The 27,487-nt window shown below is 39.2% G+C and overlaps 2 protein-coding genes across 4 annotated transcripts in view; one reads left to right on the top strand and one right to left on the bottom strand.

Moving 5' to 3' along the window:
- Positions 1-21,775, bottom strand: part of NEK11 (NIMA related kinase 11) — a 123,173-nt gene extending 101,398 nt beyond the window's left edge. The window contains exons 1-3 of one of the 2 annotated variants that reach the window (XM_074840014.1): positions 21,685-21,775; positions 21,293-21,337; positions 17,738-17,994 (exon numbers count right to left, since the gene is read on the bottom strand). In XM_074840014.1, the coding sequence (XP_074696115.1) occupies positions 17,738-17,907 (170 nt within the window). In that variant the 5' untranslated portion in view covers positions 17,908-17,994; positions 21,293-21,337; positions 21,685-21,775. Of the gene's footprint in view, positions 1-17,737; positions 17,995-21,292; positions 21,338-21,451 lie in introns of both variants that reach the window. The other variant, XM_074840024.1, reaches the window with a different exon arrangement.
- Positions 21,776-21,858: 83 nt separating this feature from the next.
- Positions 21,859-27,242, top strand: ASTE1 (asteroid homolog 1). Of its 2 annotated transcripts, none has more exons than XM_074840001.1 (4): positions 21,859-23,228; positions 25,141-25,351; positions 26,276-26,467; positions 26,751-26,992. In XM_074840001.1, exons 1-4 carry the CDS (start codon positions 21,930-21,932, stop codon positions 26,840-26,842), a joined length of 1,794 nt encoding a protein of 597 aa, XP_074696102.1. In that variant the 5' UTR covers positions 21,859-21,929; the 3' UTR covers positions 26,843-26,992. The 2 variants fall into 2 exon arrangements, with proteins under 2 accessions (XP_074696102.1, XP_074696096.1); XM_074839995.1 differs by having other exon boundaries at positions 21,860-23,228; positions 26,276-26,471; positions 26,751-27,242.
- Positions 27,243-27,487: the final 245 nt, after the last annotated feature.

The raw sequence follows: 27,487 nt of genomic DNA, 5'->3' as shown, positions 1-27,487 counted from the left end.
CTGCCAAAGTCTATCCATGAAGGCATGAGATAAATCACAGAGAGAGTTGTATTTCTGTGACTGTTTTTCTAGTGATAAACTCAGGATGCTGATTTTTTTCTAAAGATCAGTCTGCCCTTCACCTAAGCGAAAAGTGAAAATCTGGATTTGTGGCTGAAACTTAATTCTACTGTTTCAATGAACTCTAAATTTTCAGTATTTAACATTTGTTTGGGGACACCCTAAATCCCCTGAAAAAGGCTGAAAAAACAAAGGCATTTTTCATATTCCTCAATTTTAACATGTGACATATGAAAATTTGTAGTTCAGACTTAGCTTTATACAGAACCTGGAGTTGGGGAGTTTACTGTCAACTTGTCCTGGAAAAAAAACCTTAGCGCAGGGCACAATGAGGAAGCATATTTTGCTGAGATCTTCCTGATGCCATGTTTTTAAAAAGGCACACATCACACAAAGGCGTGCCATTTCCATCTACTTTACCAGCCACTGAAGAACTCATCATCGGTCTATGTCTGAAGGGGACATTTGAGACTATTAGAGAATATCACAGTATTTTACTGAAACAAAGTGATGAATTTCCAATAACTTTTGAATACATGGAAGGTAAGTTACACACTGAAGGGATGTCTTCACAGTGCTTTTAGTAATTTCCCCATTCAATACTGCATGGTTGTAAAGTCACAGTAGTCAAACATGGTAGCGATAAAACTACAGTAATTCATGTGATCTAAGGAAAAAAGCTGTATTTCTTCACAAGAAAATTTCTTCCTAAATCTCAACCATCAGTTTCTGACTAACAATGCATGAATTTTTACATAAACTTGCCTAATTCCCATCTGGCAGTGTGACAAAAACATGCCATTTGATTTGTCTGCATCTCTACAGACAAGCTTCATACTACGCAGACAGGTAATACCTACTGCAATCTTCTCATCTTCAGTTGACATGGGGACATTACTCCCTCTTTCATATAGATCGTGTCACAGAACTGACAAACAGAATGAGTCCTTGTTAAACACCACTTAGTACAAGTTTCTTGTATACCCAAGACAGCAATAAAAGCCTGATGTGTTGATATGTAGGGATAGCTTGTCATCTTAGTCACTCAGTGATTTTGTTGCTGTCATCAGCTGTCAGACAACAAGACAGGTGTTTTTCTTATTTAAATTAATTCCCAGAATAAGAAATCAGGAAAACGTACTTTCTGGAAATAAGGTATTGGTTTTCTGCTACACAATGCTAATTCATATCCAGAGTTGGAAGTCATTTGTGTCTAGAAAGAAAACTTGTCATGCAATCAAGATTAAGCATATCTGCACACCACTGGTATATGTGTATAATGTTTCTGTATGTAGATAAGGTTTGATTTTATTGCATTTAATATGAAGAAAATAACTAGACTTCATACTTTCTGCAAAGCTTTTGATATCTACTTTAGTAAATACACTTAAAAATTTAAAATGCATACTTAAAAAGCTCTATATTGATTAAGTATTGGCAAAGAAGTTATGTCAGAGTCTCAGAAATCTCACAGAGAAAACATACAAGTCTCTGGATCTAATGTGGCTCTTTTCTGATAACTTTAGAAGAAAAACAATGAAGCTAAAAGTCTTCAGCCAGGAATTCATCTGTATAAATTAACTACACTTTTCAATACATAAACCACTTAAAGAGTGCTTAAATTCACTCTACTCCATTTCAGTATTTACTCAAGTAACTTCTACCCAAACAGGCAGCTAAAATGGGCACTTTCTGTGATGTACAGGACTCCTAAGATAATTCAAATTTGGCATTCCTGATGCTGTCAAATAGGCTGAGAGATCCATAAACTGACAGTCTTTCTGCCCATAAAAAAAAAAAAAAAAAGGTTAGTAATCATAAGAAAACAACAAACTTTTCTTAGCTAAACAATCCCAACTGCATTTCCCCTCTACCAAGAGAATCTAGCTCTACACTTCGGAGACAAAGTGTTTCTGTGATCCAACATGCATTTTAACATTGGCTTATAATAAATAGTAAGTTACCATTGCTCATAATTCAGCCATAGTACTTGTGTATCATCTGCTAAAAATCTGCATTCATTGAACAGTTTAGAAACATAGTTAGGTAACACAAAGTATTTTAAACAAACCTTCTGAAGCATGTGACATGAACATTTATTATGGATATTTGGAATAGACTCTTCTGTTAAGATTTTTGTCAAGACTCCATCTGGAGTATACATGCCCATCTGAAAGTCTATTTTTTTTGTAAGACCTGCTCCTATGTTTTCTGCCACTTAGGCTCAAGTATTAAGCAGGATTTAAAAGGTCCAATACTATTTGCATGAACTAAGAAATCATAAATTTATTGCATGAACTAAGAAATCATAGATTTAGGTGACACATACAGAAAAGAGGTAAAATCACTAAAATGTGGATGCCCTCCAAATACAATAATTAAAACTTCCCCTTTTGATATAATGCTAAAAGAGATGTACTAATTTAAATTTAGTTATTATTATAAATTCCACTTAATTTAGAATACAGACACATAAGCAGATCATAAAATCAGACAATCATTTACATTGGAAAAGACCTTTAAGATCATCGAGTCCAACTGCAAACTTAACACTGCTATGTCCACCACTAAATCATCTCCCTAAAGATAAGATAAAATGTCAGTGAACACACCACTAGAAAACTTTGTTATAGAAGTGCTAGCAGATATCTTAAACTTAAATACAGAACAACGGCTTCCGGATTTTAACTGTGTGGAAAAAAACCTAGCCTTGCAATTTAATAACACAAAGACACTTTGAACTTGATCTTGAACTGACCACAACTGAGAGTCTTGTAGTGAATACCTTTGCATCTTAGGAGTAAAAAGCTCTGACTGTTACTATTTACATCCACCTGGGAGGAAGCTGGGTCTGGTACAGGTAACAGCATACTTCCCCTCAGGGTGGGAAAATAACATGAGAGATAAACCCACTCCCCAGAATCCAGAAAGCAGCTGCCCTGCCTCTGCAGTGCTCACACCTCGGCAGGCTCACAGACCTTTCTTGGGAACACCTTCTGGCTTTCATCAGCAAAACCTTGCTGGCCTGCATTGTCACACTTTGAATCCCAGCCAGGCCAGCACACCATGTCTGAAAGCGCAATAACATAGAGCAAATGGGGATTAATAGAGCAAGACTTAAAACAAGAGAAATACAAGCACAAAGGTGGAATCCTCCAGGATATGGACAAGCAGTGGGAATCCCTTTTTGAGCTTTACTAGTGACTGACAATATGCCACAGCAGTGTTTATCTCAGTCTATTTGCACTGATCTAAAATTAAATGTTTTACAACCCATCTGGTATTTGTTTACATTGATGACATACTTTATTATTATATAATTTGGTTTATTGGATCAGATGTAATTCTTAAAAGAAGACAGCCTTTCTAAAAATGCACTCCGTTTATTGAGTAAACTGCAACATGAATTATTGACTAGGTACATTTGCTTGCTGATAATGAAGTAAAATAAATATAACTCTTTTAATGTCAAGAATAAATAGGTCTAATAAACTACCACAGAGGAGGTGTGCTCTAGGAATACATGATCAAAATTTGAAGTTTTTAATTAAACAGAAACTTCATTTTACACAGGCAGTTTTTCAGTTATTTGCAGCCTCTGAGATTAGCAAGACCTGCTAGCAGGTAACCATCATGGAAAGCTGGGAACTTATCATTCCATTTAGTTTATATTTCTGAGTCATCAATATGGAGAGTTGTGGCATAACCCATAGCTGCCTATTGTATTTCTATCCACACTAACCTTTGTATGACTACCTCTTATGTATCACCTCATACTGGCTCTGTAATTGGATCTGAAATTGGTCATCAACAATAAAATTAAAGGAGTGCCTGCTAATTAATGATGTCTTAAATTCTATTTATCAAAAGGCAAACAGAGAAGGTATGGTTCTACAAATGGAGACCAAAATGAAGAAGAGGTGACAACCCTCACACACAAGTCCTGTCTGCACAACAGCCTCCACGGTATTAAAACTGTTTGGGAAATTCAGTAACAAGGACACCATGTGCATGCAGACAAGATGAAGTCACCCATCATTACTGCTCCTCACAGTCGGAGTATCGCACAGTTGATGAGATTTACATGTTACAGCCAGCGACATAATTCTAAAATAATAATTTTAGATTTCTGTTGGTAACTTCCACGCTGAAAATATTTTATTACTGAAATACAATTTTTGATACATAGTCCTGCCTATCGCCAATTTAAACTGTCCTTTCTGTACAGTTTACATCTGGATATTATAGGATCCCTTTGATTTGACATTCCACTGTGCACATGACGCACTGCTCAGGTAAAGTAACTTGCCTGCTGTCAGAGGTTAGAGTTTCTTCACGTTTCCTTTCAGACCACTCACCTTTGCACTTCTGCACATCCAGATTTTATTTGCAATTAGGATACTTTACTGATTTCACATGGCTCCCTATTGCCTGGAATCTACTTCCCTCACTTCGGTTGGTCTTCTAGTTCCATTGTAACTTTCACCTAATCCTTACCCATCATACATACAGCTACGCTGTTACTAATAATCTTATCAGATTTCTCCACCTGGTGTCAGTGACTGGCTTTCCTGCAGTTTACAGCTTAGTAACAAAAATTCAAATAATCATTCTTTACATCTTATCCATTATATTTGGAGCACCAGTATCAGCATGCTCTGACAATTTAAAGACATTCATCTATCTGTTAGGGAAGAAGGAGTTGGTGAAACCATGAAATGCAAAAAATCAGCATACACAAGTCAGTCCTACCTAGAATGAATACTTGGTTTTAGTTAAAGAAACAAACACTCACAGTAAATTAAGAGCACTGGATTTCTGTAGGAAAATCAAGAAGATTACCACACTTCCAATGAAAAACAAATGATGAGTGCTCTTTGCTATTCCTACTTACATGTATATGTTTACTCATCAACCAAAACATTTCAAACCCAAGTATTACTACACAACTTCTTAAATAAAATCTTGGGTTCCTTTTATCATTCCCATGGTCATTATTGATTTTAGTCAAGCCACAAACTCATTTCAGTCCTAAGTATTGCTGCACAACTCCTTAAATCAAATGCTAGGCTTCTTTTGTCATCTCCATGAACACTATTGATTAGTAAAGCCATAACAGCCATCAATGAAAGTTTTTTCCTATCCTCCAAAATAGCCTATTCATGCTATTTACAAACATTCACAAACACTGAGAACTAATGCCCAGGTTAACCACTAAGAATTCAATTGATATATGAGCACCGTAGTGTCTGTAGATGGATTTAATATAATTTCATTTTCTGAATAAGCATTTTAAAGAATTTAGCCATGCTTAAATATCTTTGAATGGTGATGTGATTTCACAAATTTACAAGTGAAATGGATGATTCACTTTTCATTTCCATCAGCAAGCCACAATTATAGCACCTACAAACATTTTTCAAGATGCTTAATTTTCAAATGTTCTAATATATGCACTAACACTGAACAGTTCAGCTCATGATGTAAACAGTTTATGGTTATTTGAAAATTAACAGTTCCTAATTAGTAACCCAAAGAAATGTAGAATATATTTTCTGGAACATGAAAGAGAACACTGTTGAAATAAGTTAGCTTCAAGGAATACAGCTTATAACATTTTCTACTGCACTGAGCAAAATCTCATATATACAAAGGGGCACACTTCAAATTATTTTTGGTCAACCATATGTGCCAACGTTGGAAAAAAATCAATAATTATAAAGCAAAGCAGAGTACTTGTGTTATCCTTCATAGAACTGAACAAGCCATATTACTACCGCACAAAAGCATCCATTATTTATTTAGATATTAAAATATATTTATTTTGAATAATTCTTTGGAACATTTTGCATTGTCATCTACACTGATTAAAAATTACAAAATAGAAGTGGACATTGCTTAATAAAAGAAGAATTTTCCTCTAAAGACACATTTTTAAAACCTAGATTTTTTTTCCTAGACAGAAATGAAAAAATAAAATGTAATTACATTTACAGTTTAGTCATATGTTTCAGGTCTAAATCAAATACTAATAGACTGTGATTGAACTGAAGAAATGTGTGTCTACTCAGGAAAATTATTAAAAATTATTATGGGGTACAAACTAGATACCTGTGAATGTACTTTTTTTAGCAATACTTTATCTCTGCACGTTGCATTATCACCATCTACTGTTCATTCATCCTTTTTTCTACAGCCTAGTCTTGTTTAAGAAGGTAATTAAATATCATGCTGCCACTAACCTAAATGGAATTTTAGAGAGAAATGTGACAAGGACTAAATAATTTGTTTATTCTCTGTGTCTTTGAAGACTTAATTCCATCAAAAAATCAAATCATCTAAACCAGACATTTCTCCATTGCTATTTCATTACATATACTCAAAACATTTCACTATTAACTGCTCTCTGCTAATTAATGTTCCTTTTCAGAAAAAGGAGATGCCATTAGACAACTAAAGCTTGGATGCAGCACTTTGTTTTCAAGCATTATAGTATGATTAAGCATCTCATAAATGCCATGTTACGTTTCTTCAAGTTGCAGTCTTGGGCTGCACCATCTGTCAAAAAAGAATTTTCCTTGTATAGGAATTAGTCTGTATTTTGAAATTAGTTTTAATTAGAAATTTTGAAGAAAGATCCTCATATCACCTGGTCTATATGTATCAATTTACGGAAAACAGACAATTTTGAAGGACAGGAGTTGTGAAAGGGAACCAGACACACCAATAATCACTATAAGCATGCATTCCATAGAAACTCAACTAAAACATTTCCTAACGTAAAATTTATTTTTTTCCTGAATATAAATATATTTGTAAGCAGAATAATGTTCCTTTCAATGTTGCAAGTATATTTATGCCAACAATATTGTCCCTTCAGTGGAACTGAGTTCCCATAAGTAGTTTAAATACTAATTGCTGCTACTTTAATGAGGAAACTCACTCTTCCTACATGTTTATTTCCAGCAGGCATCTCCTTCAATGTTTATTTCTGATATGCATTGAATTATCTATGATACAAAAGAAAAAAAGAAAAAGCAGGGGAGGAGAGAAAGACATAAAAGCACAGTTTATAGCTTTACAAAAGCATATTACTAAATAGTCTACAGTCAAAGGTAAAGGGAGTCAAGCAATGCTGAGGAAATTAATTGTGTATAGCATCTGTTGTTAGATACAAATCTTAATACTTTCTAGTCCTCCTGAGTATGATACTGTGGTCTTAGAAATCAGTGAAACATGTGCAATTCAAAAATGAAGCAACTACCCAGCAACACTGAAAAGTTATTTCAGAAGACATGAAGGGCACGCCATGCATGTAAGAGAAAAAGTGAACTAGGAATTACTTTTACTAATGTGTCACAGAAGCACAACCAAAAATAAAAAATAAAAAAACAAACCAGAAAAAAAAGAAGGAAAAATACGCTGAGTGTCCAGCAAACCCAGAGTTTATTCCACTCACTGCAGTAGTTTTCTCATTACAATGTACTGAGTGCAACAAAGAGCTGGAGGCCCGATCTGCGTGGAAGAAATGACAACATCCTTGATGCAGACTTGAGAAAACACCTTGCCAACAAGGGTAAACTGCAACGAGATACAGTAGACAAGCATATTCAAATATTGCAAAAACATACTGTATCTTTGAGGCAGGCAGTCACAGTTCAACCTAAAATAATAATGGCGTACTTCTCCATTTTCTTACTAAAGCAAGCTTACAAATGCATAAAAACTAAACATCGGTTTCAACACAATGAATGAGACACAAGTGATCTCAAGGCATTTGCTTAATTACAAAATCATTAAATTCTGTCTCTGCCATGCACCTCAAAGAACCAGTAATTCACCAACAATGCCTTAAGCACAATTCTCTGCTCAATGCTGAAAATGCTACTGGTAAACAATTTGAAAAACAATGAGGTCAACCATCAGCACCACTCACTGTCCACACACAAGATCAGAACATGGCAGGTGCTGCAGCACTGTGTTCCCGGGAGCCTCAGCTCTGTGGGGGATGAGATTTAGAGTAAACCCAAGTAATATTTTCTTTAAGGAACTCTGCCTCCCACTCACATAAAAAAGACCTAGTTAGAATGAACCCCAGTCAAGTGGACAAATCCCACTGAAAATCAAAAAGTAGGCTACTTAATCAAAGAAAGGTATACTAAAAGGAGAGGGGTGAAAAAAAGAAAAACCAATAACAATACCACCAAAGCTCATAATGATGACTGAGCAGATGTAAAAGTTGTATCCAATGTTGCTGCAGAGGATTTTCACAGGCACCTGTGTTACAGAAGCTGAATGAAGGGTCTGGACATGTTCTGAGTACTCACCCTGTGACTTCAAAGAAGCCACATAATATCAGTCTTGTACTTTTGGAAAATGAGGAAACTAGAAATTTTAACACAGAAATTGCTTGTGCAAAGGCCTGCAGCATGGCTGTAGCTTTAAATTGCCAAATCTGTCACCAGCACAGGCGGTGTAAAATCTCACATCTGTGCTGCAATGCCAAGCTATCCTGCAGCCCCCGCTAGAGACTTATCCAGCACAAGGACTTCCCAAAGTTTCTTACACTGAGCTCTAAATAAATTGTTCCAGTGCGAGATGGTCCACTTCTTGGATTCCTGTGTGTTGTAGTGATCAGTTCTGTTGTTCTGCCAATTTTAGTAGAGCATCCCTCTGCAAAGATGCACATGTGTGTCTGTTCCCATAGCTTTGGGGTAGCTGTGTAAAAGTGTAGCTTTACTGGAGAGGGGAACGCAGAGCTGGAGCAGGCTCTAAGGGTAGCTCCTGCCTTCCGTACCTGTGTTGTACTTCAGCACTGTCACAGTCCCACTGCAAGGGAGGTCTGGAGGTCCTTAACGAAAGGCAAGAGGAGCCCTATAGTGCCACACTGGGCTGCAGGAAAAACTGGACACCAACAGGGATGCAGAAGGTAGGGACTAAAGCACCTTCCCACATAGTCTCCAGTGAGAACTGCTTTGAATGAGTCCAGGGTTATCAAACTAGTCTTTGAACCGGTATTGGCCTGCACTAGAAATGATCTGAAACAATGGTGGCCATGGGTGCAACTGCCTACAAAACTGAAACAAAACATTTAGTTTCACCCTCTAGCAACTTCCATTTGCAGGTGTACTCTTTAACCAAGGCTCAAGCACATCAGCCACTGTTAGAGGTTTCAGACAGGACTTCAAAACTTAGCTGGGTCTTGACTCCTGTAGCATTGTTCCCAGAATATGAGTGCCATGCTCAGCCACTCCAGTGGAAAGCTCACGAAGGATAACTTCTCAAACTGCTCTAGCAAAATCAGCAAGAGCTCTCTGCCAGTGTTCTTATTGTCTCTTATTTGGGGCAAGAATGACTGTACACCTTAGTAGCAACAGCAGTTCAGCTGATACACAGTAGCCTGAGCCATATGTGAAGAAGCAGAGGCACACTTGACTGAAGCAAGCAAAAGAGGGTTTGCTGAGCAGAGCTTATTTAAAAATAAACAGCAATCAGGAAGATCCCATAGGAAATGCACCTTTGTTCAGTTTCCAAGGAGATCATGAATATCTGTTCCCAAATCTAAAATGACCTGATGGAATCTAGTTTTAATTTCTAGTTTTTGTTATTAAATGAGGGAGAAGAAAAAAGGAAATCAGCACAATTAGGGGAACATGCACACGACAACTGGCAGGGAGTAATTTGTTACTGTTTTAATCAATTTAGTATCAAATGACCATTCCCTTGGAGTACCTTCAGAGAAGCAATCAGGCAGCAAACACAGGGATTTGACAACACAGCAATCTGCTGATTGTCGCTTGGATATTCGTAAGTTACAAAACTCTTCCGCCTTTAGATTTTATTTCATTTGTTATAAGAAGTCATAAATAATTGAAAGTCACGTGATAAATTATTCAGCTAAGTGCACTGTTTCCAAGGAATCATAGCATGAGTCTGGATTAATGGTATAATGCAAGTCAGACGCAGAAGTTGAGCTGACACCCCACAATTACCACACACAGGAGCAGTCCAGGGAGTTTGGCGCTTCTCAGCGTGTGCTTTCCACCACGAGGACACATAAGTACCTTGTGAATATTTATGAACTAGAAGTCCCTACTGCCTACTGTGTACTTCATCTGCTTGCCCATGCATGGCTATGAATTAGTGAAACTTAACCCAGAGCTTCCCTTGGCACAATTGATTAGGACATTCATTACTATAAGTGATAGCACTGTCCTTCAAGACTACTGCTGAACATAAATCTCTGCTATAAAAGACTTTGTCTTTAACCATAATTACCTGTTATAATTAACTGATAATCTACTCAAGGGGACTGGGATAGAAGCAACTGCAGGGATATTACTGTTTGCTGTAAAAATGCTGGTACAATCCTGCTATGTTCTTTATACAAACCAAGTTATCTAAATATTTTGGGTAGGTCTAGGTCCATGATGTCCAGAAACAAAAGCAAACTTCTCAAAAATTGAGATAGGACTTCTGCAAAACCATATGTGAGTCAAGAATCTAAAAAAAACCAAAACCACACACAACTGCAGACATCCTGCATTTTGAAGGTGATTTCTAAATTTAAGTAAATTTTCTCTGAATATACCAGTAAATTAAAAGCTATACTGACACTTTATTTACAAAAATTCATATAAACCATTTCCTAGACACAATATTGGAATGCCTTCCTTCTCTTTGTCATTAGAGATTGCATTTGAGCAGATCATTGAGATGGTAGTTTTATAACAGTACTGACTTGATAACTACTGAGCTGCTGATACTCTGCCAACAAAATTGGCATTGTATTCACACATGGGTGTGACTTGAATGCCCTATCAATAAGCTTCAAAGCATTTACATACTGTATGTTAGCAAAGAAGGGAAGGTAGATATTAAATACCAAGTACACTGGAAAGTTGCAGAAGAAGTCATAGTGTAATTGTCCCATCAGCATTTCCAAACTTTTCCAATTGTTCTAAGTTTAGTAGCCTTGTCTACCAAAGAAAAAAATGTCAATTGCTACTCAACTTCAGGAGTTACTGTCCAGTTTCAACCAAATCTGTCAGAAGGGCAATTTCACAGATCTTAAGATAACCTTACTTAATCTAAGTAGGAAGTGCAAGCCTTAGTGGCCCCTGGATCTTGAAAGTTACACATTGTTTGAGCTGCCAAATGGCCAGTGTATATATGTATACGATTCATTTCACCTGTGCGTGTGCTCAGGAACAACCACGGCTTGACCTGTCTCTCTTGCGACCACTAATTAGGGAATACAGAAGGAAAATACAAATATTGGAGGGATACAAGAGGGAAGGGAGAAGCTGGAGCTACAGTTAGAGGAAGTAAAAGAAAACAGGGGACATTCTAGAAAAAAAGAATGCCGTCATAACGTGCATGGTGAAAACGTAGGGCTTTTTGTGGTAGGTTAAAGGAACAGAGGATACAAGTCTACAGGAAACTAGGCTTCCTTCCTGCCACGTGCAGAACAGCTTATTTCCAAACTGTAGAACTGACCCCCATGATTTTAGGCTCTAGATGCAGATTAGTTACATCTACAGTGTAACTAAAGGTTCTGCTAATATTTAGTAAGATTAAGATATCAAGGAAGGATTTCTTAAGCATTGGCCCAGTTATCTTCCACAGCCTCCCTACATGAACACAGGTAAACTGTTAACTTCCCTGTTTATTGTCCATTTGCAAACTGGACAAAATTACTTCACAGCTCTGAAAAGTGCTTTCAGGTCCCAGAATGTAAAAGGTGCTAAACGCATGCAAAGAGTCATCCTTAATAGACAGTATTGCATAGTGGGCATACATAGGTCTAGAAAAGTTACTGAGTAGCACTGTTTATCCTTTGCTAGTAGCATTAAATTATACAAATGTAAAGAAAAAAAAATGACACTTAGGTCCAACTTCATTACTGGTGCAATTTTACAGAAGAGAAAAATGAACAAAAGCATATAAGTAGTTTTTACACAAATTAAAACTACCATTTTTTCTTCTTAAAAGAGCCAAACCCAGAGCCTCTAAAACTTTTATGAAACTCTGCTAATGGGCAACTAGTGATGCACATCCTCATCTATCATGCCTAAATTCAGTTCAGACTCTGGAAAAGATTAAAAACCACAGCCAATATTTGCAGGGGCACCCAATCCTTATTTGGACTCCAGTTACATATTAGCTGAATCAGTTTGCAATTTGAAATAAAGATTTGCCAGAGCTCATTTTAAAGACCACTGGAATCAAATGGCAGTATCAACATTAAGCCGTTCAATCTCAGTTTTAGTGAATGTACAGTACCTGGCTCAAAATAAGATGATTTACAAATATCTAAGAGGGACAATATTAAATAATACACCAATCATGCCATCCTGTGTAAACTGGAATTAAGAAGCTTGCTTTCATATAAATATTTATTATTTTTAATTCTATTATTGTTATTATTATTATTTATTTCATACAAATATTTCATCCTGAACTTGGGCCACAACAACCCCATGCATCGCTACATGCTTGGGGAGGTGTGGCTGGAGAGCTGTCTGGAAGAGAAGGATCTGGGGGTCCTAACTGACAAGCAGCTGAACATGAGCCGGCAGTGTGCCCAGGTGGCCAAGAAAGCCAACGGCATCCTGGCTTGTATTAGAAATAGTGTGACCAGCAGAAGCAGGGAGGTGATAGTCCCCCTGTACTCTGCACTGGTGAGGCCACACCTGGAGTATTGTGTCCAGTTTTGGGCACCTCAATACGAGAGAGATATCGAGGTGCTGGAGCAAGCGCAGAGGAGGGTAACGAAGCTGGTGAAGGGCCTGGAGAACAAATCCTATGAGGAGTGATTGAAGGAGCTGGGACTGTTCAGTTTGAGGAAGAGAAGGCTAAAGGGAGACCTCATCACTCTCTACAGCTACCTGAAAGGAGATTGTAGAGAGGTTGGTCCTGGTCTCTTCTCACAGGTAATTGTGTACAGTACAAGAGGGAATGGCTTCAAACTCCAACAGGGGAGGTTTAGACTGGACATTAGGAAAAAATTTTTCACAGAAAGAGTGGTCAGGCAGTGGAACAGGCTGCCCAGGGAGGGGGTGGAGTCACCATCCCTGGATGTGTTTAAGGGTCGTTTGGATGAGATGTTGGGGGATATGGTGTAGGGGAGAACCTTGTAGAGTCAGGCTGATGGTTGGACTCGATGATCCCAAGGGTCTTTTCCAACCTGAATGATTTTGTGATTCTGTGAATATGTCTCTTGTGTTTAATTGACTTTAGGGTCTAAGATGATATAAATTCTGACCATAGCTTCTTCCAAAACTGTGGGAAACTGATGATCTCTGTCCTGTGTGGATTGTCTAGTACATGAGAAACTTCTTTCATAGTGAAGAGTCTCCCAGGTTCTGGCCTTTCTCTTTATGTGGGCATTCATTTTGTTCTCTGCTGTCTGTTTTCATGTAAGTTGCAGGAACTTCTATCTGTGAGATGTTTAACCCTCTGTCATACTCGGTGAGAATCATCCAACAGGATCAAAACCTCTTGTAGAAGATGTACAGCGGATGGCATAACATTCTACATAAACATGGAAGACAAAAGTCACGTTGCCTAGTCATAAATCTAAAATCAAGAACTTGCACTTTTCTTTTTAGGAAATTATTATGAAACTCAGAAAAGTTATTCATCACATGTCTGCACAAAGCAGATATCTCAGACTGAGGTGTGATCCTTAAATCTAACAGCCAGTCTGAAATAACCTCATGGTGGCACTATCTCACTCCAGAATACTAATCACTGGTTTGGTCTTCTCCTTCTCCACTGTAGATAACATACCTCGGAAGAACATAAAACACAAGCAATACAAGCAGAGAAGCTATCGCTCAGTAAACTTAAACATGAGGAAAACCTATGAAAGCATATTTAATAATATGCAATGACTTGCAACTATTATTTTCTAAAGGAAAACAGAGTTCATCAACACAAGAAGATGTGTTTTACGACTAGGGATTTTCCTGGCTTTGATATCCAGGTGTTCAGCTATGTCTGTAACTACAGCTGTTTACAGCAGTACATAATTTTCTAGTTGAGACAGGGTAGAATGCAAAATTAAAATGAAAAAGGTTTTCAGAGTCATCTAATAAAAAAGAAGGCAAGATTATAGAAATCACACAGCACCATGAAAATAAAAAATTACCTGAAAATACAATTTACAAAAAATACAAATTAGGAAGTTAAAGCAACAGGCAAGGAATGTGTCATACAATGCAGCACTTAAGAGGGACTTGTAGTAACAGATCTACCATATGCTACTATACTTGTACTTCATAATCCTATAGAATATGCAACTCAACCATATCACACTGGATGTCTCTGATCTAGCATGATCTCGGAAATTCAGCAATCCCAATCCCATCTGTACACAGAACTGGAGATCAGCATGAAGCTGGCAGGTACTTTTAAGAGAGGCAGGCATTGCTGGCCTGAGCAGCTCTACGTGGAGAGTTTTATGTGAAATATGTCTGTTAACTTGAGGCATGCCCCAAATTATCAACCCTCTCTCCCTCCCAGCTGAAGCAACCCTGTGCATAACACCTTGCTCACCACAGCCGAGATGCCTGAAGGGCAATGAAGTACAAGGCATGCCCCAAAACTATTCCTAAAATCATGCAAAAGCTTTGCTGAGCATACATGAAATTACATGATAACCATTGTTAGTCTCTGCATTAACTCATTCTGTAGACATTGCACTAATGGAAAATTGAAAAAGAAATCCCCGAACAGCTTCTGTACCAATATTTAAGATGCTGCTCTTCTTGGGAATTTGTATTCTTATGATTTATTCCTATGCTCTTTCACAGTGCTTTAGACAATAGCAGTTTTCAGGAAACTATCTGTGGCTAAGTTCATGCTGTATACGACATTTGCCTCAGCAAGTTCTAGACCATCTCTGAAACAATAAAAATAGATTTCTAATTCTGCTGAAGTCATTTGGGACCTGAATATCTCAATTCCTTTTTTTTTCTGCCAAAGTGCTTTCAGAGCTACATTAAGATTACTCTTTTTAAAGGGTAAGAAACATAACCACCTAATTTTTCATTCAGAAGTATATATATACTTCCCAATGGGAAATATAACAGAAGCAGTAACCAGTACATTTCCATAAGAGATTATTTTCTGATTTGAAAGCAGTGTTGAGAATGTGACTTCTAACATATTTTACCGCCTTAAGAAACCAGTATTTTTAAAGAGAAGTGTCTACACTCTATCTCATTATGCTACCTAAGCTTTCATGTTCACCTGGGCCAGTACTTTTGTCATCTATTAGCATAAAAGTGATAGAAGTTGGGGGAACCCGCTCTTCAATGTACATTTGAGGCTCAGAAGGAATGAATAACCGTGATACACAAGTACCCTCTAGTGATGAAAGTATGAACTACAGTATTACACTAACACCTTGGTTTGTTAAATATTGTTGTAGTCACAAAAAGAGACTGACAAAACAAAAAAAGAATATGCCATTTGATACACAGCCTCTGTCCTGAGGGTGGCAGAGGACACGCTCAGCCCCAGCCCTAACAAAACACAGGCATGAAATGCTGCAGGCAGTGAATGTTTGTCCAAAACACGGTCACTCAGAGTTAAAGTTCTCAAAGAAAAATTCTTCAGGAAAAAAATAGATAATAACTACTTAAAGGCAAAGCACACATTCCTTGGTTTTGAGGTTTGGCAGCTTGTGCTATAGCAGCAAATGTCTGAAGACATACATTTCACTATACTGTTAATATTCTAAGAATGAGATCATTATGGGTCTTACAAGCTCAGGTAGTTCCTGTCACCCTACTTGCAAGATAAATTATTTTAGCAGAAAAAGAAAAATATTTTCTATTGTATTTAATGAAAGTTTTCATTAAAGAACATTTTTATAGAAAATCATAGCTAAGGCTAAGAGAGATCCAAAAGCCTGCTGAAAAAAAGCTAAGAGCTTAGTAGCCTCTAGCCCTAATCCAAGGAGCTGAGAAGCTGTAAACTGATGTAGAAGGAAAACAAGTGAAAGAATTATGTCTTGGCTGCACATTTATTCAAGCAATATTGCCAAGAATGCATTTTCATAAATAGCAAAAGTGAGGCACAAATTAATCAGAAAAAGCTCTTTTATCATGTAATTACTCATTAATGTGTCCATCAATAAGGACCAAGAGACCCCTATATTTAAAGGAAGAATGTATTTCTGGCTGAAAAGCGCATTGATGCTTCAGACTTTAAACAAAAAGCCTCACAAATTTTATTGAATAAAACCAAAATTATTCACATTTAAATTTCTTTTGGTGTAAGTATCAAATCAATAAACACAGCTCTACACAACAGGAATTCCAGCCAGTAATGCAGGCACCCAACACACATACAGAAACGTCAACACTCTGAAAATGTTATTTTGTCTTTGTGGCTTCAGAATCCTAAAGGGTTTATCAAACAAACTGATGAGACCTGTCCAAATTCAGGCAGGTAAAAAAAATAAATAAAAGAAAATCAAGACTTGCTAGTAATTTTTTTAAAAAATGTCCTGTCAGTTAGGTATACAGCAAATGCAAAGGTGTTTATTGGAATTTCTGCAACTTCTGTCTCAGGTTTCATTTAGACAACTCAATTATAAAAAAACAGGACATCACTACAGTACAGTTTCTTTTGAGCCTTCTCCAACAATCTGAGTCCTTACAATGACACAGAATCGATTCCTGAAAGCATCTGATTAAGTGTTATAAAAAAACCTTACCTACAGTAAATAAATAAGAAATCATCAGCAATGAAGAGAGAAGTCCATTGAAATACATTCAGAAATTCTGACGTTTTCATGCTCCGTTTCAATGCTTTAATGGGTATGTGTAACTGAATGAAGCATTATAGAGCTAGGTACTGCAGCAGCTGGACCTGATTAGATTAAGGATCCTCTTTTTCCACATTTTTAAAAGCAAAAAGACCGTGTTCATGAAGGTAGATAAGCATGGGATGGAAGGCAAATGCCCAGCACTTTAGTAAGTGTTCTGAAGAAAGAACTTCCAGAACACAGTTTATCTATAAAACACAAAGACCTCAAAAATAAACTATACAATTATATTATATACACATATATATTGACATAATTATGAAATGATAGCTTATAAATTATAAAGCTTTAAGCCTTTAACAAACAATTTTGTTACAAAGAAGAGCAAATCTGTGAAACCTGGCATATACCTTTTCCCTGCTTCTTGTCAGGACAATGATAGAATTTACCTCTGTTCTGAGTAAATACAAGGGTGTTTTCCACAGCATGTATTTTACATTAGCAACTTGTCTAAGGTATGATACTAGGGAATACATAAATTACATATGTTCTTATTGGTTTATTATTTGTTACAAAGCTTCAGAGGTGTACATGACTATGGAGATGAGGGTCTGAGATTTTCTACCTCCACTCTGTCTTGCACAAGGAAATTAAAAAGGACTTAGATAAAAGCACAATGAGGTGCTCTAATACCAGATGATCTATTTTAAGCAAAACCAGATTCAGTTAGAATGCTGAGTCAGCATACAGTCTGCTCCTATCTTACACCCTCACTAAAGTTAAACAGTTAAGGCTGCAACATAACACCAAACTGAAAGATGAGACACAAATACAAAGAAAACATCTACAATGCAAGAAATATTTTTATTTAAAGCACGTGAAGGGTTTACTCACAATTCTTCTCCTTGTTTTGCTTTCCTGTCAGAAACCAGATATACACTTCCAAAGCTTCCACTGCCAAGTTTCCTCTGAATGGTGTATCTTCTTGCAATCATAGCATCTGAGCAAGCAGAATTCAATTGGGCAACAGTGACATGCTTAGCAGTTTCTTGAAATTTCTGCATTTCTCTGTGTAACAGAAACTACACAAATTTCTCTAGAAATGTAGCTTTCAAATCCTTTTACTCTTCCATGGATGTACACAGGAAACACTTGAAACAGAAAAAAATTTGGTTGGTCAATGTATTATTCTTATTAAAATTTTCCTTTAATTCTATGGCAGTGCTTACAGTGCTTAGCTTGCAGCAAAACACAAATTAAGTAGAATCATTAGTTGGTAAACTGTGGGCAGCAGACTTTAAAAAGAGATTCCAGATAATGTAGATGTGACATAGTCAGCCTTCCTCTAAATCAACCTTAAATGAATTCACTGAACTGGTAAGACAGGCGAAATGAAATGCGGGTGCTTATACATTAACTTATTTAAAAGTTCAAGTGCTTTTTGCAAGGAGAACTATACCTGTATTTTGCCCAACAGTTCCCCTAGATATGGCACTCTTCCTCACCACATGTCTTTGTACCAGCACAGTACCTGACACCAAAAACATCTGCATTTCAGGGTACAAGTTTCATGATTTTTGTATATACTGAAGCATAATCTCCACCTGTAATTTGAGTTCACTCCCACAAATAACTGCAAAGCTGTTTTCTCTGCTCTTTCATTTGCCCCTCAGATTTCACCATCTGTTTCAGTGCTGACCTCACAAGCTTCTGTGTGATTCACCACTAATATCTTCTGCAAATTAGAGCTTCAAGGCTACCCACAAGTCTATGAGACTTTCAATAAAACCCAATTCTTCCAGAAGTTCGTAATTTCTCCTTAGCTGTAATAATTTCTTTCTTGACCCACCTTTCCAACAATTTAGCTTTGATTCAGAATTCTTGTCTAACTGAGGTCCTAATTCTGCAAACATAGGGACTGCAAAGACAAACCTCTAGTGTTTCTGTGGTTTGCAATAACTAACTATGAGTTTAGAACAACTTTGTTTACTCAAACTTACTCATTCCAAATGATAAAGGGTAGGTGTTTCACTGCACATAATAAAACAATATTGCTTTCATTACCTTGTCTTTATATAATGCTACCTGCATCATATGTGCTTGAGGATCCTTGGGAACAAATAAAGATGTTGCGAGATCCTACAATCAGTGCAACTAATACTACTAGATAGTAGCTGCAGTGCAGCATGCCCACGCTGGGTTTGTTCACCAGAACATTTTAACGTCGATGCAAGAACATAAAAATCCTTTTTTTGTTGTTGTTGCTTTGGAGAAGAAATTGCTTAATTTTAAAAGCTGCATAACTGTTGGTTCCAAGTCACTGTCTTCACTTCCTAACAAATGCAGAGCCTAAAAGAGCCTAAATAAAGACTACAAATTTGTATCTTACAACAACAGTGTGCGTGTGTGTGTGCGTGCACAAGAACCTGCTTTAATACCCATCTGCTCAGCTGCTGTCACACTGTACCAGAGCCTGACGTTGTAGTGTCACTATATTATGAAACACAGCCACATTTTAATTACTACAAGCCATCTTAACAATGATACAAATCCTGTGTGTTTTATAAACAAAAGCACTCCTGAGATTCTGTTTCTGTATTCTCTTTCGGATAGCAACAGTGACAAAAAATTTTGAAATGCAAATGCTAAGCAAAGAATGTCAGCTAGAAAATTACTTCTTCTGTAACTCCAAATCTGTCTGAATGGATCATGTTGAAGTGTGGGGGAGGGGAGGGCAGGAGGATGAACTCCACAAAATATTATGTTGTCAGTTTACATATTTTTCATTTACTATTCTATCTTCCTACGAAGTTGCTGTTTTATGGATGCCTTCATAAATTCCAAATAGAATAGCTTTGAAATATGCAACCTTTAGAAATAGCTACGCTTACAAGAACTGCTGAGCTATCTCTTCCCTTTTTTCTGGAGAAGAGTCACTTAACATCCCTCACCTTCAAGTTTTCCTACTTACTTGGGCCGTAGGAACATAGCCCAATCCTTTACACCACAATATCACACTTGAGATCAAGTAGCCCATTGAGTCTAATTGTTGTGCTTTATTTCCAACCCTGCCTCTTACCTGCTACTCTCTATGCTTCAATTTCCTTCTGTATATAATAATGGTAATAACTATCATATAACTTTGTGAAATGCTTTGATATCTACTGCTGAATAGTGTTGTAAGGCAGGAGCCAGTGATTGCTGTTGTGGTATCACAGGCACATTTTAATGGCACAGGAGAGGTGGATTGTTGAGCCACTGCATTTGAAAGAAATACCCTGTAAGAGTCAACATTTAGAGCCTTACTCAACCATGAGGCTGACTGATTCTTCAAGGAGTATACAACCTGGCAGCCTCTCCTACCTCACCCAAACCTTTAGCCCAACCTTCCTTCTATTTTTTACCAGTGTCCATCTTCTAAGCAGGTATTTCCCAAGCAGCAGTACATCAGTTGCTTCACTGAATTTCAGAACAACTAGAGAGAACTCAAAGAAATCAACTCCTCACCCCCTTTTCCTCAAAAATCCCAGTATACCCTATCCACTAACACTCTGGTAAACAGCTTATGTTCTTAATTTTCTTCACCCCCAGCCAAGACCCATTCCAGAGCCTGGCAGGCTGCTGATGCCAAACTAATGGAATTTCCAGTCTGGATCACTTTTTTTATTTTTCCTTCTTCTTTGGCTAGAATTAAATCTCCTTCCTCTTTTTTTGTTGTAAGCTAAAGCAAAGTTGTTGTTTAGGGTTTCATAGTTCCACCTACACATGCTAAGTGCGCAGCATCTCCACTTCTTCCCCTGACCTTTCTTTGCTTAAATAAGATGCTGTTTTTAATTTCCTTTACATAACCTTCAAGTTTCTTTAGCAATAGCTAACATACTCTGAAACTTTCTGCCTCCAAGATAAATCCTTCTTTGCTAATCAAGGCCATTTTCAAGTTCTATCAATTTTTCACTTTATTCTTAACAACCCCTGTGCTACATCAACATTTGCTGCCCCCCCCCTCCCCTTGCAGTACAAATTCCAGTTTTTGTACTTAAACTCCAAATATCCTCAGTATTTGCTACCTTGAATTTTTTCCTGCTAATGACTTCACTAGCCTGCTCCTTTAAATTTTTTGAAGATAAAAATGATGAGGTATTGCTGGGTTTTCCCTTCATTTAAAATAGAACTAACTCCTGAACACTGGCTCCATTGTTATTTTCTGCAACATTTTTGTAAACCTAGCCAAGCCTACAGTAACATCACCTCAGCTGGCCCGTTTTGTTAGTGCTCTGAGAGAAAGGATAACCAAGAAAGATTTTATTAGTAGTGTCGGTAGGAAAGGAGCTTGCAGATGATGGTTAAACAAGGTCAAACGTACTCGGCTATCAAAGGGCTAATTAATAACTCCCCGACACACATTCAGGAATCTGGGATCTTCTAGGATGACCTCAGAGACATTATTACCTTATTAATAGACCGTGTAAGACTCAGAATTCACGCTTCGGGAGCCTGGGGAGACACAGACACAGTTATGCTTCCCTGTGTGAGGGAAGCTTCCCCGCCCAGCTTCCCTCACACAGAGGGGCGAGGGCAGCATGCCCCCAGCGGGGCCTCCTTCCCCACCTCCCCGGAGAAGGCGGTGCTCCCGGGGACTCCTCTAGCAGGTCTGCTTCGCGGTACACGATCTCCCCACGGCTTTCTCCCCCTCCAGCGCCCGGCCCCGCGGGGTCGCCAGGGCCGCCTCGACGGCGGCGGCGGCGACCACCGTCCCTCAGGGTCCTCCGGCTCCCCTGGGATGGTTTATGACAGGGCGCGGCCAGCCCGGGGCGAAAGAGGAAGCGGCCACAGCCTCCTACCTCGGCCGGCCTCGGGAGCCCAACCGGGCGGCGCGGGAAGGCCCCGGAGCGCCCCGGCCACTCCGCCGGGCCCGTGTTAGCGGTCCCGTCGCTAGGAGACGCCGCGCACGCGCCCTGAGAGCCAGCAGGCGGGAGGGGGCAGAGGAGGCGTGATTGGAGAAGCTCGGCTGTCACTCTAGCGCCACTTCCGGTGGCGCGGCGCCGTTCCCGGGGCAGCGGCGCGGAGCGGGGCGCGCGCCACCGCCATGGGCGTCCAGGGGCTGACGGGCTTCGTGGAGGAGCGCGGCGCGTTCTTCACCGAGCTGCGGGTGAGGGACACCAAGCTGGTCATTGACGGGAGCAGCCTCTACCACCGCCTGTGCTTCGCCTCCGCCGCTGACTTCCGCCGCGGCGGCGACTACGGCCCCTTCGCGGCGGCCGTGCGCGACTTTTTCGGCAGCCTGCGGGCCTGCCGCGTCGCCCCCTTCGTGGTGCTGGACGGCGGGCGCGGCGCCGACGACCGGAAGCTGCCCACGCTGCGGGACCGCGCCGCCGAGCGGCTGCGGGCGGCCCACGGCCTCTCCCGCGGCGAGGGCGGCGGCCTGGTGCCGCTGCTGACCCGCGAGGCCTTCGTGCAGGCGCTGGCCCGGCTCGGCGTGCCCTTCGTGCAGTGCTTCGCCGAGGCCGACCGGGAGATCGCCGGCCTGGCCAACCGCTGGGGCTGCCCCGTCCTCTCCCTCGACAGCGACTTCTGCGTCTTCGACTTGGTGGCCGGCTACTGCCCCCTCAGCCACTTCCAGTGGCAGAGCGTGTGCGCGGGAGAGGGGCCGCAGGGCTGCTACGTGCGCGCCCGCTGCTTCTCGGCGGAGAGGTTCTGCGGGCAGTTCCGCCCGCTGAGGAAGAGCCTGCTCCCCCTCTTCGCCGCCATGAACGGGAACGACTACACGGGCCTGGCGGCGCTGGAGGCGTTCTTCAGCGGGGCGCGCTTGGCGGGGAAGGGCGGGAAGCACGCCCGCCTTCAGGGGCTGCTGAGCTGGCTGGCGCGGTTCGAGCAGCCCAGGGAGGCCGTCGCCAGCGTGCTGACATACCTGAAGAAACACCAGAGGGAAGAAGTCAGGGAGCTTCTGTGCGCTTCCATGGAGGATTACACTCCCTCGGAGGTGAAGCTGGAGGACTTTTTTCACAAGGGGAGGTACGAATGTGAGGCTGCCAGGAAAGCTGACTTACCGCAGTGGGTGCTCGATGCTTTGGCGAATGGGAAGCTGGCCCCATTCATCAGCGATGCCCTGATTCTGCGAAGCACCTTCCTCCACGTTCAGGTGGAGAACATGCAGAGACCTAGCGCCCACAACACAGCTTTGCCCATTCGCCAAGTTATCTATGGGCTGCTTCTGAAAGTACCTCAAAAGACGGAAGCTGCTTCTCCAAGTAAGCAGACCAGCGAGCTGCCAGTTGTCTGTGAATTTGGCAGACTCCAGAAGGCACTTAAAAAAACATTTGTTCAAGCAGCAAGCCCACCCGCAGATTTTTGTGATGATCATTTTTCTTTGGACAAGTTAATGGAGGTAAATGGTTGTCACAACAGATCACTGTTAACAGTGTTTCACCAGTGACAAAAGCTAGTTGGGACTCATGTTTGCCAACTGCTCCCTAAATGTGATGCCTGAACTAAGCCACCTCAGTAAGTAACTACGTAATAACACAGGTACCTACAGGGCTCTCAGCTTGGCCTGCGAGAGTCGAGAAACTACATAGATTGCCTTGCCCCCAGGTGTACCAAGACAAATTACATGAAAAGGTGGTTGGGTGTACATGCAGAATTGCCTGAATCTTCCATTCTAAGCCCTTCTTTCATTATATAGATTGTTACACTAACACTTTTATAATTACAGGAAAATTAGAAAATTAGTGAAATTTAGAAAAGGACAGTTTAACACTACAAAATTTATATTTGATCAAGCTATGGATGTTTCAGAGCAATGTTCTGAAACAAAATCTGACCCATGCTTTTTTACCAAAAATCACCATTATTTCATGCATGAATCTTGCAACTGCCCAGCAATTTTACCTGCCGAAAGTATGGACCCCTGCTGCTTGCCAGACACAACAGCACCTGAAAAACAGCTTGTAATCGAAGGAAAGTTGTACTAGGTTAGTTTCGGTCACCATTAGCAATTCTGTATATTTAAATTATAATGATTAAGACTGTAACTCTTGCTGTGAATGGAAAATAATCTCCCATTCCTAAAGTTGCATAACTGAGGTTTTGTATGCGGTAATTTCTGAAACATCTGAAATACAAGCTGTTCTTTTAATACTGCATATTTAAGCCACATGCTCTATCCATTCCGGCATTCAGATCAACCGTTAACACCTCTGTGTGTGGGCTGTGCTGTGTGTTTTTATCACTTGCTGGTGGCTATTTCATATGAGAACAAAGTCTATCACTACTATGATCGTTAAATGCTACAGATAGCTATGGATCCAAAGGCCTATGTAAAGGTTATTTTACACAGGATATTGTTACAGGCCTTTTAAACGAGCAATATGCAAATACTTTTGTTTGAAAGATCATATTTTGGGATTCTAAGAAATCTTAACAACACCTTACTTTGGTCTTGGTATGTATGCTGTTTGTTTAATGAATTTGAGCTTCTACCATTATAACAACTCTCCTTACTAAATATAGGGGAATTATCAGGTCAACAGAAGGTTAGAAGGAGAGAGGTTATTCTGCATTTAAAGTGCTCTAGGCAAAACTGATTTCAGTTTGTCTTCTGTGGGGATGTCTGCTTAAGAATATGCAAAACCATCCTAAGCAAGGTTCACAAAGCACTCGAATTGCAGCTGAACAGCCTGCTGCGATTCTTCATGCATGAAGCTATGGACAAAGTTTATAAGACCACTTTTTGGAAGTTGAGGAGCACAACAAAGGGAACATGTGCTAGGAATTAATACTTTGCAGGTGAAAAATGCAAGCTTCACACTTCAGCTTTCTTTGTGGTTACAGGTAAGTGTATTTTCAACATACCAAGAACAGACATCACCATTACATCTCAGAAAGAAGGGTAACTTCCAAGAGGCACAAAATGAAGTTTTATATATATATTTGATTGCTATACCAAAGTAATTTTAATGCATTATGGTTACAGGATTTTCCAAGCAAGTCAACTTTTATGTAGGAGTTTAATTCAAGTCACTCAATTCGAAGACAACTCTGAAACCACTTAATATCTAACATCAGGCAATTGTAAAAAATGACTTTATCTTTCTACCTAACATTTAACTGTTTAGTTTGTAAAGCTTAAGTAGTTTAAAATATTTCCTGTTCAGAGTATCTGTGAAACTTTAAATTTATCGAAAATATGTAGTACTAGCTAGTTTAAACACAAGCTTATTTGCCTTTTGGAAGTGGCTCACAACAAATAAAGTCTCTTCCCTTTATTTTACCACTCCAATTTTTCAATTTATTTTCAGATGCCCATGACATGCCGTCAGATGCTTTTGCTGGAGACTCTAGGAGTGAAAATGAGTTACTTAGAATCTATCCCCAGTCACTTACAACTGCCTGTTGCTGTAACGTGTTACTGGATACGTTGTTCAGAACCAAAAGTTACATTGCATCAATTAAAGGCTTTACTTTTAATGATAGTATCTGGAGAACTGCACAGAATAACAAACGATCCAGGTATGTCTCCAAATAATACAATGTAGGTGTTCAGCTACTGTGAAAAAACCTATACCATAATTCATTTTTCCTCATCTATGCTGAGTTGTCCAAATTCAGATGAATTAGCATTGATTTACACTATATCCTGAGGTGTCACATTCTTTGCATTGATACAGAGCAGAGAAACAGTGCTAGCCATCAATTTAACATTTTATATAGGTAAAATAGTACTTTGCCATCTTGTAAAACATTAATTTGTATTTCTAAATGCTTTCTTTAGGACTAAAGGATTAATTTAGATATAAAAATTACAAAAAAATAAGTTCAATGCTCATGCATCAGAAGAGAATAACTGATTGATGCATTCGAACAGATTTTTATTTCTTATGAGTTTTTCTAAAATAATCTGTACTTAAAAATGCCGAGTTGCACAGGTGCCCTTTATCTGCCTGTGCACTGTGAGAATTTGAAAGTACTCAATTATCACAGAAATTGTCCCAGTAATATTTATACTTGTTAAGAGTTATTGTGGCATTTCCTCTAGGACTCCTTCATTTAATGGCAAAGATGACACATGCCAGGGTTAGACAGTTTCTTTAGATTCTACTGTGTAGAAACTGGACTGACACGGTTCCCACCTGCATCCCAGGTAGGTGGGAGTAAGATGGAACTCTTGTTTGGAATTGATCCACTCACAGAACAGCATAGCAAATTACCTAACAAACAGAATTTCCGATTTCACAATTTCATATTCTCATGGATACTCATACTTGAATTTTGACTCAATTTTACATCTTAAAGTTCAGTTTGAGACATTTGAAAACATCACTAATGCTTCCTGAAATAGAACTGGAGGTTTGAACACCCTGTACATTGCAGATACCTTTTGTACTGTTCACAGCAGAGCATCCATTTGCATGTTATTTTTTATTTATAACCTAGATACCACTGTTGTATGTGCTGAAGATGACAGTATTGCATATAATGAATTTCTAAAATGGAAGGAAAAGAAATTGCAAAACAAAGACTTTGATTTAGATGCTGCACATAGTTTTTGCCAGTGGCAGTGCTGTCTTCAGATGGGATTGTATCTCAACCAGCTACTCTGCACTCCTCTCTCTGAGCCAGACTTAAGTAGGTAAGGACATTTCAGAGATCTGCTTTCTACATAAGCCCCCGATGGAATGTGTTCATGTTCTATTTTGCATGTCAAACTCCTTTGGCCTATTTTACTGCATTTGAATCCTTTCTTTAAAGATATTAATATGGACAAAAATACTGAGTAGAACAGGTATCCCTTAGAAGCCCTCTGTTGGATATTGTATAGTTAAGATCCGTTTTTTCATTAAACAGCATGGTTTTGTACCTGTCCTGCTGAGGTGCGATTCTAAATGAGGATTCTCTTTCCTTTGAGCAGGCTTTACAATGGAACCCTTGTGCACAGACTCTATCAAGAGCTTAAATCAACGCCTTCAGTGGAAAATCTGTTTAGTTTATCTCCAAAAATGACTCAGCTTTATCAGGTTTTGTTAAATACAGTGGAGTCAACTGTATCTGCAGACTTCTTTCAGAAGATGACCAAGACCAAATCTGAGTCCTGCAAAAAGAAGAAAGTATCTAATAAAAAGAGAAAAGCCATCAGGCATGCTGTACCAGAAACTCAGCATTTATGCAATGTTAATAGGTTTGCATCACTTGGAGTGGATGACTGAAAGCATTATCCCTGGAATAATTTTTAATGCTATGCAGATGGAAGAAACTATTAAAATATGGGACTGTAGTCAGATTTGCTCAGCTGTTTTCACACGAGCTCCTAATTCAATCTTTACCAACGATTCTTGCTTTGGGGAATTTTTTTATTTACTGTTTTTTGTAACTAACACTCTTATAAAAGAGGTACTGTATAAAAGTTGTAGTGCTTCGTTTTTCTTTAAAGGTATCAGTCTAATTGAAAATGAGAGCAAGGTTGTTCAACATTTCAGAGCTGGACTATTCCTAAACATTTATAGTTGGCTATCCCTCATCTCCCTGAACACTTCTAATTTCAAAGAAATCCTATTTTTAAATTTGAGGAACACAGCGATTACAATCTTACAGATCAGATTAAAATGGAAATTGAGAAGTTTAAAAATATTGTAGAATCAGTCTTTACAG

This window comes from Strix aluco, chromosome 1, assembly GCF_031877795.1.
Source record: "Strix aluco isolate bStrAlu1 chromosome 1, bStrAlu1.hap1, whole genome shotgun sequence".
In the NCBI taxonomy this organism is placed as follows: Eukaryota; Metazoa; Chordata; class Aves; order Strigiformes; family Strigidae; genus Strix; species Strix aluco.
Note: the sequence above shows the minus strand (reverse complement) of the source record. Positions and strands in the feature narration are given on the sequence as shown.